This window comes from Salvelinus alpinus, chromosome 10, assembly GCF_045679555.1.
Source record: "Salvelinus alpinus chromosome 10, SLU_Salpinus.1, whole genome shotgun sequence".
Lineage (NCBI taxonomy): Eukaryota > Metazoa > Chordata > Actinopteri > Salmoniformes > Salmonidae > Salvelinus > Salvelinus alpinus.
This window is the reverse complement of record NC_092095.1, coordinates 52,312,503-52,325,946: the sequence shown is the minus strand read 5'-3', so window position 1 is coordinate 52,325,946 and position 13,444 is coordinate 52,312,503. Positions and strand designations below refer to the sequence as shown.

The 13,444-nt window shown below is 43.2% G+C and overlaps 1 protein-coding gene across 5 annotated transcripts in view; it reads right to left on the bottom strand.

Moving 5' to 3' along the window:
- The window catches only part of LOC139532230 (nck-associated protein 5-like), a 160,826-nt gene that overhangs the window by 126,245 nt on the left and 21,137 nt on the right, over positions 1 to 13,444 (bottom strand). Inside the window, exon 1 of one of the 5 annotated variants that reach the window (XM_071329595.1) lies at positions 12,309 to 12,465. The exons of 3 other annotated variants lie outside the window; for them this stretch is intronic. Coding sequence is in view for 1 of the 2 variants with exons in the window: in XM_071329593.1 (XP_071185694.1) it covers positions 10,305 to 10,382 (78 nt within the window). In the remaining variant the exon portion in view is untranslated. Of the gene's footprint in view, positions 1 to 10,304; positions 10,633 to 12,308; positions 12,466 to 13,444 lie in introns of those variants that run through there. One more of the 5 variants, XM_071329593.1, reaches the window with a different exon arrangement.

Below are 13,444 nucleotides of genomic sequence, written 5' to 3'. Positions count from 1 at the left end.
GGTCAAAAGTAGTGCAATCGGGTGCCATAGAGATCTGGTCAAAAGTAGTGCACTCTATAGGGAATAGGGTGCCATTTTGGAGGCACACGCTGTCTCTAGGTTGGCCCATGTGTTAGGCAGATGTCGAGGCAGGCAGGCAAAACATTCCTCGGGAAAAGCTGGAGCTGGAAGGTTAGGATCTGCTTGTGCCTGATTTCCAAATCTCTTCTCCCACTGGAATGGTCCTGAATGCCAGGGAGATTCCCTGTTGCCGGGGAGCAGGGAGCAGGAATGCTGAAGCCTGACAGAATGGTAATGTGACAACGGGAACGCTGTTTGTTTGCACCGTTGTCATTCCCCCTGCCGCCTCTCATCCTCATCACAAGCCATATTTCCATTTTAAGTGACAGTGATAGACAACAGATAGGTTTTCTATTTTGGTGGGGGATATGTGTGTTTGTGTGTTATGTGTGTGTGTGGGCGCGCGTGTGTGTGTATGTGTGCGTATGCCTGCCTGTGTAGTGTGTATAAAGGTCTTTTGAAACAGGAATGAGAAATGTGAGCAATGATTGGTTGTCGTAACTTTTGACCTCCCTCGGGTCTTAAATTGCTTTCATGCAGATACGGTGCAGAGGGCGATTTCCTGTCATATATTACAGTAGGGAGGAAAAGGTGTATCTGAACATAGTGTTATGCCTACAGCATATAGCCTTCAGCCTTCAACCTGCAATATCCAACATTCCACAGCTAAACCGAACATCAAATTGATACTGTATGTATCAGCGAACTTTGCACTCTAACCTAAAAGTGTTAACATACTATGTTAGTGTTAATCTTGTGAGACAGATAGACACTGTATGAGGATGAAGTAAACCAACCTCCGTTATTATATGTGCAGCGTCCATGGAAGTCCATGGAAGTCCATGGAAGTCTGGACATTTGTTATATGTGTTCTTTGATGCCATCCCATATGTATGCAAAATGAGCCCATTAGTCGCTAAGTGATGACTGTCAGTCAACAAGAGCCTTCTCAAGAGGCAATTTCCTTTCTCTCTCTCTCGCTCTCTCTCTTCGACCACTTTAATGGGATTCATGTCATGTGTTTCTAGTAGATTTCTGGGCACACAGGCTACTCGGTGTGTCTGCTAAGCACACAGTGGCACACAGGCTACTCGGTGTGTCTGCTGAGCACACAGTGACACACAGTCAAGTGATTTGGGGGGGATTAAGGGGAATAAAAGCCTAATATCTGAGCAGCACGAAATGCTGAAAAGCTATATGACGTACCGTTATCCCGCTAATTATCCTTTCTATAAAAGTGTGTTATTGTTATTGTAATGTTGGCCTATTTTCACTTTCTCTTTTCTGTGGAGAGGATTTAGAAATTGTATATAAAGTGCGAATGAGATTTTAGGTAAAATCGAAAGATGGATTATTGCCGATAATAGCATACAGTCCAAAGGTGTATTCAAAATGAGTCAACTTTCATAAATAACTTAACCCTTTACACTCGTGGGAATTGGCCTATACGGATAGGGCTAAATGAAATGTTTCTTACAGAAGAAATATGGAAAGCATATGGACAACCATGGCAGCAATTAAAAGGGGACATTTTCGAGTTTCTGGGAAAATGATTAGACTAAAGGCGAGGACAAAACTGTTCACCTGACACAAGAAAATACTCTGGATACATTCAGTAACACGCTAAGGATATTCTTGGAAAACTTGGGGCAGTTGCAACATAAGACAAAAGAAATGACAAGGGTTTGAGTGCGAGGTCTAACTGGTGTTTCCAAGTGGCCACACACCTTTCCAAAGTGTGCACAGTTCCTAAGTCATTTCAATTCACTTTTATGACTCAAAGAAGAGTCTTCAACTATAAGGTGCTTTTTGTAGTTATTCCGTTTGGAACACGGCCCTGCATCCTGCCTTTACACAATGCTGTTGTTTACGCAATCCCAAAATTGTCCATTTATAAATCACAATCTGGGTCAGTTGGACATAAATCGAAAGCTTGTCCTATTGCCAACATGACTAGCTAAATGATAAAATACGATCTTACAGTGGAAGGCTTTGAGAGAAGCAGATCGTCATTTTGATGCCCCTATAATGGAGTCATGAGTGCATTCAGATGCGTGGTCCGCGGCAAATGTTCTTCACAATACAGAAAACACAGGCTCATTCTGTTCAGGACAACCCAGGATATGGCACCATGTCATCTTGTAACTGTACATCAAACATATTGATCATAAACATTGACACTGTATATTATATCAGTTTTACGATATGGAAATTGTGAAAAGCACATTGTGTTTGACTTGCTTGTATGACATCAAAGTGGTATTTATTATAATCCTCAACGGCTCACCTTTCAAAATACATTGAGTCCTCATCATTTACAGTATTTACCCCACTCAGACAACCAAAAAGGTGCTAAAGTTGCCCAATCACCGGGAAGGATGGGGGCAACTTCTTGTCACTCGCGGTGCTCAAGTTCAGAACGGCTGTCATCAAAACCCATGCAGAGCTGTGAAGCAGAGACCCAGAGCTCTGACATCATGTATAGCATGTTACTGTACAGCCACTGCGTTCCAATTTAGGCATTTATCAGTGTCCAAAATCTGTCATTTTCAACTCATATACAGGTATGAGTGTAACGGGCTACAGGGTTAAGCACATTTTTACCATTCTTTTTAAGAGGCCTTCACTATTTACAGTCAGGTATGGAATTTGAAGATGTACTGTATGCTTATTACACCGTAAGCAATGAATCTCTTTTTATCATTATCTCAAGTGGGCCTCTATTTTTAGTCACCATCTTTGTTTCATTGCTTCCAGATGGAACAGACTCCGAAGGAATTCGACATAACTTCTGGTTCTCATTAAGACTCAGACTGGGGTGACATCATCCCACATGAAAACTCTCTCGTCTTGGGATTCGACAGATGGCTGGGAGCGTTAGCGCTAAGCCAAGGTGCTAACCCCTAAAGGCGATCCCAGCCCAAATAAGGAAGACAAGTCAATGGTTAGTCGGATATAAAACAAGCGTGTATCATTTGGCATAGTGATGTCACTATCTTCTCCGCTGTCACACAATGGATTTAAAACCGCGCATTTTGTTTATTTGTGTTATTTTCTCTTTTTCAACACGTCCTCATCTTTCGACCTCTGACCTCTGGGATTAGCGAGCGGTACTTCGGCTACTGTGGGAAAATGTCAAACGGCGAGAGTTGAACTTCCTCTCGGTTAGGCCAGCGATTTTCTCCTACGATAACAAACACAGTTCTGTCATTATTATTTGTTTACTTAGCTAACCCTCTTTATCTAGGGGTGCCCCCACCCTTGGGGAAAAACTTCACCATAGGGCCATTCTTTAGACCGACGAGAGGGATTCAAGTTAAGTCAGCTCACTCTCCGAGGTATACAATGGTGCGCCCTCTACACTGAAAGCATTACCTTACAAGAGCTGTTCATTCACTCACCATCACATAATGCAGAGAGCAAGAGCATTCTGCATTGTCCCCTTACAGGTCACATGTCCAATGACCAGCAATTTCTTTGCAATGACTTTTGCTATTCATTGAATAGAACTGACTAGAGGGCGTCCATCGCAGCTCAAACTTTGAACATGAATAGTTATGTACTTTTACGAATGGTTTCGAATATTGATAACCAAAGGAAAGAACCAACTGAAAATGGATTATATTTGCCCATTGTAAACACATAATACTGTACTGTGCAGACCTGACGAACGCACATAAATGCATCCAACATTATTGCTAGCATGAATAATTCATAGATCGTTTTTAAAGATTTTAACACTGATACAGTTGATGCATGTACTCCTTCACCCTCTGCATCGGCAATACACCCACTCTGACTTCACAAAACGAAAATGCGAGAGCTTTCACTGTCAAAGCCATTTCATAGTAGATTTACCCTGAGCGTTCACCTGTCAAAGCCATTTCATAGTAGATTTACCCTGAGCGTTCACCTGTCAAAGCCATTTCAGAGTAGATTTACCCTGAGCGTTCACCTGTCAAAGCCATTTCAGAGTAGATTTACCCTGAGCGTTCACACATACAGGCTCATTTAGAAGAAATGTATCCTGAGACTTGAAGAGAACGCTTCCCAAGCTCCTCTTATTCTGTCTGGAGCCACAAGAGGGGAGCAATGGAGAACTAGGTCAATAATAATGCACTAATTCCGCTCGCTCAACTCAGCGAAGAGTCTCCCTGTTGCTGAGTTTGCCTTCCAAATGGCACACGTATCCCCATATAGTGGATTACATTTGACCAGGGCTCATAGGGTTCTAGTCAAAAGTAATGCACTATACAGGGAATAGGGTGTCATTTGGGACACAGCCTGTCTCCCACTAACTGTTCTGCCTCAGGAGGAGACTAATTCATCTGACTCAACTCAGCCAAGAGTCACCCTGACTCACTGTAATATTCACTAATACTGCTTTACCTCAAAGGTCTGGGGAGGGACGGACTACATACAGGTTCAAATTGAATAGGCAGAAACGTCCTCCCTGTATGTAGGCTATAAAGTGTATGGTTTTTAAATACACTGCAGGCATGATGATTAGTATCAAAGCTAATTGACTGCCACAACTACATGGATTACTACAATGAGTTATCTGATGGTGGTGGTGAGTGGTGACCCAAGGAGAAATAATGTGCTACAGTAGTAGCCTACCTACACAGTTCTCCTACAACCAACATCCAACCAACAAACCACCAAACCCTCAGTATGCTGACCAGCTGCTGGGACCAGATGGGGGTTGGAGCACAGCTTGATAGCCCACTGACCCCTATCTATCTATCTATCTATCCTATACAATGACCCCTAGGCCCTGGTGACCACTGCTGCTGCAGCCGCCAGCCACACACACAATGGCCAGTCATTGACCGGTTGACACTGTGGACAATTGGCCCTGGGGTCAAAAGGGGATCCGAGGAGAAGCTACGCTCATTCACCTGAAGGGCTGGACCCATTTTTGGTGGTGGTGTCGCCTCGTAAAACGTCCCCCATTATATTTATGTCCACCATCATGAGGAGGTTGAGGGAATCATTGAGTGCCACTAGCCCATCACCATAAACATGAGTTATGGACACATGAATAGTAGATAGATAATATTGCCTCTTTAGAAAGTCACTAAGACTCAATAGGCTGAATGAATGGTGGTGGCCCAACCAATGAATTGCCATATCAAGACAAAATGCTCCTAACCTGAGGTAGTGGTGAGTGACTGTTCGTCCACTCTCTGTATGGTCAGATCATTCGAATAAAGGACCTACATGGTTCATGTGGGAATTGGTTTGCATACAACATCATTGATCAATGTCAGCAATATGATTAGTACTGTGAATACAGCCTCCCTAGGGCTTATACCGCTCTTCCATCATAACATATTATGATGAGCCCTATGTAATAAAACAAATGATGATAGCTTTCTCTGATGGTCAACTTCATAATGACACTGTATATTGTTATGCTATTTTGGAATAGCTATATGAACATGGCAGGGTTTTAAATGTGTTGTTTATAACCATGAGAATAGAACACGGGCAAGTGTCTCCTGCTACGTGATTGGTTCCCACTTGAAGAATTGAAAAAAACTCCCACCTGGGAAAAGCTCTCTACGACTTCCCAAACAACAGAAGGAGAAAAGAGAAACAATTGATTAGAGAGGAAACAAGAGTTACGGAAGAAACGACACCCCGTGCTATGGGAGAGAAAACTGTCGTTCCCTATGACACTGTCTTACGAACTCTTGAGAAAATGACTCAATGAACAGGTCATCGCATCCTCACCGGTAAAACTCTGATGTGAAAACACCAGCAGGCAACCCAAGGGTGGCCACGCTTTGCTTCACCCAGAATTCAATGGCAGAAAACAAGGCTTGCCTCAGCCGCAACTGCTTCTGACAGACCACGTTAGCTATGTCAGAAAGAAATACCTTAATGTAATAGGATGCAGTTCAGTACGACGCAGTACGCACTTTGAGGCAAGACAGATCCCTGGGTTGTTATCCGTGAAAATACTTTATTTCGAAATGAAATACGGGCTAAATAGAAATCCAACTGCTGGAGGTTCAGGAGAGATATCCAGCTGAATTACCTTGTTGGAAGAAAAACATCTACGGCTATTTGTTGGATAAAATGTCAGGTTGAATCATACCCATTTCAGAAGAGATACAGCACCGCTTTGGTTTTCTGTTTTGAAATTGTAAATGCTACTGCAAACAACCTTGTCAGCATAATCCCTCCCCCTCTCCCCCCCTCCACACACACACACACACACACACAGCCAGGACCAGTTGTGTGAAGTAGACTTAGTCAGGAGGGCACATACTGAGGAGTTCAAGTTTTGGTAAAAAAAAAAAAAAAATTAACTGGGAGGCTAATCTAACATCAAGTGGTGGGGGAAATGGCCCCGGAGAGGATCATTATAGCAGCTAATAGGAGTGATACATGAGTTTAGAGACATTCACAATGGCCTGTGGGACGCCCCCCCCCCCCCCCCCCCCCTTGGTCCCTGGCCCCCGGGACTGAGAGCATGGGGGCAGGTGATCTTTTGTGTGTGTGTGTGTGTGTGTGTGTGTGTGTGTGTGTGTGTGAGAGAGAGAGAAAGAGAGCGAGAGAGAGGCTGAGCCCCAGGCTGTGAGCTCTCCCCCAGAAGCAGTGTTGCATTGTGTTGTCCTGTAGCGAGAGCCTCATTATAGGCTGAAGCTACATTCTCAGATGTGGTCATAAATGTAAAAACATACATGAGCAAGGAACCAGCTGGATCACCTGTCACTAATGTCAACACAACTGATACTGTGTGCCTCTCTAATCTATGCTGTTTGGTTAATCATCATGGGTTTGAATACATTACTTTGTTCTGTATGAGTGAAGCTTATCAAAGGCCTATACAATACATACTTTATCCTTACTTGGACTATGATAGCACGGATTAAAGATCATTAGAGGTGGAATAGAGTGTAAAACCTCAGATATGAATACTCAATATCCAGCCTGCAATGCTATTGGTTCTCGACCATCTATAACAGTACATATTTAGAATGAAATACAGTATAAATTGTATTAACAGTAGCTTCTTTATGCTAGAGAGATGAAACAAGAACTCACACAGTGGCGCTACCTTATTACATGAGTGATGTCAACGCTACACATGCAGTAGCCATCAAATGACCTAAAAGAAACACCTCAGTATCTGTAACCACAGAACCAGCAGTTTCCAGTTTCCACTCCAACCTTTTGCTTTTCCACCACTGCATGAATAATCTGACCTTAATTTTTTTTGTGGGGATAATTTTTTTTGTGGGGGGGGTGCAAAAGCAAACGCTCAAAGACTCTGCTCGTGTTGAAAGTTAATAAGGCAGGCAGCATCAAACGAGGGCAGAGTTAATTAATCATCTCCGCTTCCTTTTCATGGCTCTCCCCTCATGGCTGTCCTGGGGGCGAGGCAGGCTGCTCCAGGTTGCAGCTGGAGCCAGGGTTGATATTAGCATATGGATATGTGAAGCAGACGGCTCGTTTCCGCGTGCAACTTGCAGCCACGGAGACAGGAAACGAGCAAAAAAAGACTGAAAGTGCTTTTTTTCAATGGCCCAAAAAAAAGGAAAAAGAGAATGTGGGATGAAGAGAATATGTGATGAAGAGGAAGATACGTTGATAACCTTCTCACTATTCGCTCACTGTGACTGACGTCTGATTTTTTTTTTTTTAAATGACCCCCCCCCCCAAAAAAGAGAGCATGTGTGGAATCCAGGAAACACATGAAGATGTAGATAACCTTCTCGCTCTTGGGTCACTGTGAAATGAAATGAATGAAGATCAATTTCACTTTGTCTTGGAGGGCCAACTAGATTGCGAGAGTATATTTCAAAGGGCAGCCAATCATAGAACCCACTCTTAACATACTGTAGGGATCAGTGAAAATGTCAGCAGCGGATAGATGGCCAGGACAGCTATCCACGATTACCTATGAGCTGAATCTACATCACAATCTACCACACTGTCAACCAACTGAATTCTGCTCGGGAATTCCCTTTTAATGCACTTTTCTCTCTACGCCTATTCTGACCTTAAACTTAAGCATCAGAATAGCATGCTATTCACCCGCTATTTGTTTTGGGGTGAAGATCAAAGAAATGAAGATGTGGTACTTTTCTAACCCTAAAAAATATAGAAGATCAGAGTATTGTTTTTATCTAACAATTGGTGCTGAAAAGGAGACAAATTTGCATGTGTTCACATGGCTTTCTTTCATTGATCCCTAATACTCTGAACCGTTTCATCCATAGATTTGAATGAGTCTGTCGGAAAACAATCTAATTCAAATGTACACCAAATTGAACGTTTTCAGCGGTTGAATGAGATGTATTCAGTGAGGGCAAGGGAATCACGCCTGCAAAGCCCATTACGCACCTGCATAAGGTAAGTCTGAACACCAACTACTGAGAAGTGCGTAGGAATGGCGTGAGTAGGAAAGGCTTAAATTGCATAAGTCTGAATCTGGCCCCTACCGCATAAGCCAACATCAAATCCAGAACCCAACATAATACGACGACACAATAATCAAAGCATCTCTCACCTAATTCAAAACCTGTAACCAGTTGACAGCATTAGTTATTATCTTTGAGCCAAGAGACATACAGTATTTCCATCAACACAGAATTAATATCCTCCACAGAAGACACAACAATGGCACAACACACACACACACACACACACACACACACACACACACACACACACACACACACACACACACACACACACACACACACACACACACACACACACACACACACACACACACACACACACACACACACACACACACACACTATGTGAAATAGGATGGAAACGTTCAACCATGCATCAAAACTCTCTCCAGCACCTCATAGTGTGTTTCCCTCCTTTATGGGTGATTCATCATAACACATCTTCTGGTAATGTAGTTAGACAAAGGGTATATGGAGTGATTTGTCTGGTTAATAGGTTCCTAGTCACAGTGGAGCACCAGGACCCTTGGCTCCATATAAGCACACTATAGGGTAAATAATTCAGTTGGAGTGTCTGGAAGCTTTGCCCCGAACACAAAGCCACAGAGGACAAGAAGAGAGGAGGAGAAGGAGAGGAATCCTCCCCAGAAGAGTGGAGGATTCTCTCTCTCTCTCTCTCTCATTCTCTCTCTGTTTTTCTCTGTCTCTCTGTCTCTCTCTCCATTTCTTTGTCTCTCTCCCTCTCTGTCTCTCATTCTACTGCGCTCTTTTTCTTGCTCTCCCTCCCTCTCTCCCATTATAACTCTAAGAGCTGTATATGTTTTCCACAGAAACACAAATCTAGTCTCTATCCCTGTCTGCTGTCCATCCGGGGGAGATCCCAAAGTCTTCTCACTAGAGTCGAAACCCCCTGTCACATATGAATCCCATTCCCCCCATCCTATTCCTGGTAGAGACATTTTTAGATTTGGCCACTGCCACACATCGGAAAATCCACTTACACATAGACAGATAGCACACAAGGAAGCCATAGAACACAAAAGGAAGCCATAGTAATAAATTGCGATATGTGGCACCATGTCGTCCTACAGTGAATCAGTTCCATACAGGAGGTGCATATGGCAGGCACATACCTCAATCCAAATTGTCTGGAGACACTAGACAGATAGAGCATGCTTGATCCCCACGGCAATTAGTGGTTGTTGGCAGTTAGCAGCAGTTGGCAGGTCAACAACCTACATGCTACAACACAGCAACACTAACAATCACATTATTGAGGGTGACTGAAGGATGGGACTAAAAACAAACAAATGATAACTCATGTAAAATATGCTGTGTCCGTAAAATCTTTGTAGTATGTGCAGTATAAGCAGAAAGTAGAAGCCTAAGTGTTGTTGTCCATTAGTTTACACCAACTAGGGGAGGGGTGGTAGGGTTACGGGAAAATAGTAAAGAAAAATACATACAAAAAATATGTATATATTTAAAATTATATATATATATTCACAAAAAAATATATAGGGTATTGGAAAGCTGATCTACCCCCTATATTTATATATTTGTTTTATTCACAATATTCTCAAGAGGCCATTCATCTTTTTTGTGAACCACATATAAGTTCCCCCCTCCATGTGCTGTAACATCTGCCCAGTGCAGTCTCCTGTCTCTCAGTCTGCTGCAGCCATGACGGTCCGGAGGCCAGGTCTAGCATGATTAACACCCAGCCGGTCCCACTTACACTATAGACATCACGCTGACTGACAGCTGAATCCCACAGCCAGAGAGGACGGATGGTGAACTCACCACCAGCAGTTGAAGCAGAGGGATGTTGCATATCCTCCCGCATATGGACACGACGGCATGGTCCCTGAGCTGACTCATACTGTTCCTTCGGTGTACCCTGTACTGTTTCTCTCTCTCCGGTCCCTTTCTCTCTCGCCGTCTCCTTAACGTGCCTCCCTTCCAAACGCTTGCCACGCCTGTGGCGAATGTGTGCCGGAATCCGAAAAGATGATGCAGGATTCAGGAAGCTCTTTATTCCCTCTGTCCTTCCGTCGCGGCACACAGCTCTTCCTCTCCTCATCCCCCTCCTCCTCCTAGGCACAGCAGCACATACACTCTTCTGCTGCTTGTCAATATTTAACTAGTTTGTCAAGTTGGATTAAATCACCTGTTCAGGATCCCCTGTTTTCTGCCGTCGCCCTGGGAGCGCAGCAGTGTGTGTCTGCGCGGGTGTGTGTGAGTGAGTGAGTGAGTGAGTGAGTGAGTGAGTGAGTGAGTGAGTGAGTGAGTGAGTGAGTGAGTGAGTGAGTGAGTGAGTGAGTGAGTGAGTGAGTGAGTGTGCTCGCTTACTTGCGCGTGTGTGTGTGTGTGTCTTGTCCGGGCTGGTCACAAGAAAGGGCGGTCGATTTCAGACGTTTGAGAAGGTCCCGAGGACATCGCTATATGCCTTGTCAGGGTGTGTGGGAGCAAGGACATCCAACATATCAACAGACTAGCGCTCCTGGAACCCCCAAACCCTCTCCTCCACTCTCCTCCTATCTCTCAGCTCTCTGCCGCTCCATCTGTCTACTGAGCCGTGGCTTCTCCTGTGTGTTTACAGAGGCATGAGGTTGAAAATGAGCATTGCAAGGAGAGTTGACTGTCAGAGCAAGAAAGCCACGGCTAATGTAAGAGCTCACTGACATTCGTCTCCTGAATATTCTCCTAGTCAGTCAGAACCAAGGTTAAGCAGTGCAAATGGAAAGGTACTGTCACGCCCTGACCATAGAGAGCTTTTTATTCTCTATGTTAGTTAGATCGGGGTGTGATTAAGGGTGGGTTATCTAGGTGAATTATATTTCTATGTTGGCTTGGTATGGTTCCCAATCAGAGGCAGCTGTTTATCGTTGTCTCTGATTGGGGATCATATTTAGGTAGCCATTTCCCCATTGTGCTTTGTGGGATCTTGTCTAGGTAGAGTTGCCTGTGAGCACTATTTTAAGCTTCACGTTTTGTTTGTTCGCTTTATTGTTTTTTCCCTTTTGAGTTTTCTATTCCAAATTAAAGGATGGAAACATACCACGTTGCATCTTGGTCTATTCCTTATGACGAACGTGACAGGTACAAATAAAGACCTACTGACACTCACAGAGAGCGCACAGAGAAGAAGTCTCAGTCGAGCAATGACAATTCCGGTGGCCACAGACATTTACCGTAGCATGTTCTATGAATATGTGCATGTGGCGCTTTATGAATACCTCATAAGGCATGATAAATGCACTTAAAATTAGCGCCTGGATAATACCAGTATGGCAATCTTTTTTCCATGGGAAAAATGAAAACACGAAGCAGCCCAAACTCATTGGTCCTTTAAAAACCTGCTGTATATAAAATATTGTGTACTAAAGATGTTAAATCCACTTTGTGTTTTGTTTCCTTCCCACAATACTAACGAATATCGCAATACTGGTATCATTGCAGCCCAACTTACAATGCATTATGGTGAGGTTATTCAAGGGTCACCACAGTAAATTATATTCTTTAAAGTGTAGATAGTATCATTAGATTTAGATTCAGAAGATAGCATAATTGGACATGTTCACATACTACATTGATTTCCTTCGGGTTGCAAAATACAGGTAATTTCACCGATTTTCCAGAAATCTCAGTTGGAAGATTCCTGTATTCAGGGAGTGAATGAGCAGGAGATCTGGGAATCCCCCCCCCCCCCCCCAACTGAGGTTTCTGGAAAACTTGAGAATTTTGAATTTTTCATCCCTATTTCAAAACAGACAAAAGCAAACCAAGATGTTCAGTAACACTGACCTATTTGTCACAGATTTTCTTCCAGAAGAGTCAAAAGGAAGAGAGTTGAGTCCCACCTCCAGGTCCCAGTCCTCTAGGTATTATAGTGAGTGGAAGATGACATTACAGCTCACACAAAAGATTACAAATATGTCACATCAGGTGCCTGGGCGAGCCACTTGGAGAAGAGTGAAGCTACCCCTAGATACTGATCTTGAGTCAGTTTTGCATTTCCCCCACAAATGGTTAAGGTTAGGATCAGGGGAGGGGAAAACTGATCCTACTAGATCTGTACTTGGGGGAAACGTCACCCCGGAGCCAAGCCTCTTAGAGGCATTTATGACAGACTGTCCCTGCTGTGGTTGAGCAGGTTAGGGTGCGCTCTGTTGTAATTGTAAATCAAAGGGGCCTGTCGTATCCGTAAATGGCCCAATCTAGGTGACTAATCGTTTTCTCATCAGGTGTTGATGACGCATGCTGAATCACACATAGTCTACATTTCGATGGATTGCATCACAGCTTTAGTCAACTTTTAATTAAGCAATCAATTGCATAAACTACTTCAACTATGACAGTTCAGTTTCTAACAATAAGCTTCAAGTCAATTATTTGAAAGTAATATTGGTAGTACCTCAACAGGATGAGACACCTGTACATTGAATTTACTCCTATTGCTCAATAACCAATATATCACTTTTTGGGAAAAATTCCTATACTGTTCAATGACCAACCTAACTTTTTGTATTTTCTTTATAAGGGGTCGCCAGGTGCATGGAAGTTCTACTCACCTTCTCTGTAACACCTGGAAACGTCTCACACTACAGGCCAAACCAGTAAGGTATGTCGAACAGACATATGACACTGTTTCCCCATTCACACCCTAATAGCTTTCACAATACTCTGTACTCAAACAATGGCCCCTCAAATTCTTCTCCGATGTCTACCACATCAGTTAAACCTAAATCATTCTAACAATATAATATAAAGAGTGTCTGTCAAACTAAACGAAACGAAGACTAGTTTCTTCAGTTTTCTCAAGTGGCTTTTGCATTTATTTACTCAGTAGTCGGGCTAATGTCGGAAAATGTAAATATTTAGATATTTAGAGGAAATTATTTAGGGAATGTAGATCCTTCCAGAACTTGCGCTATGCACCA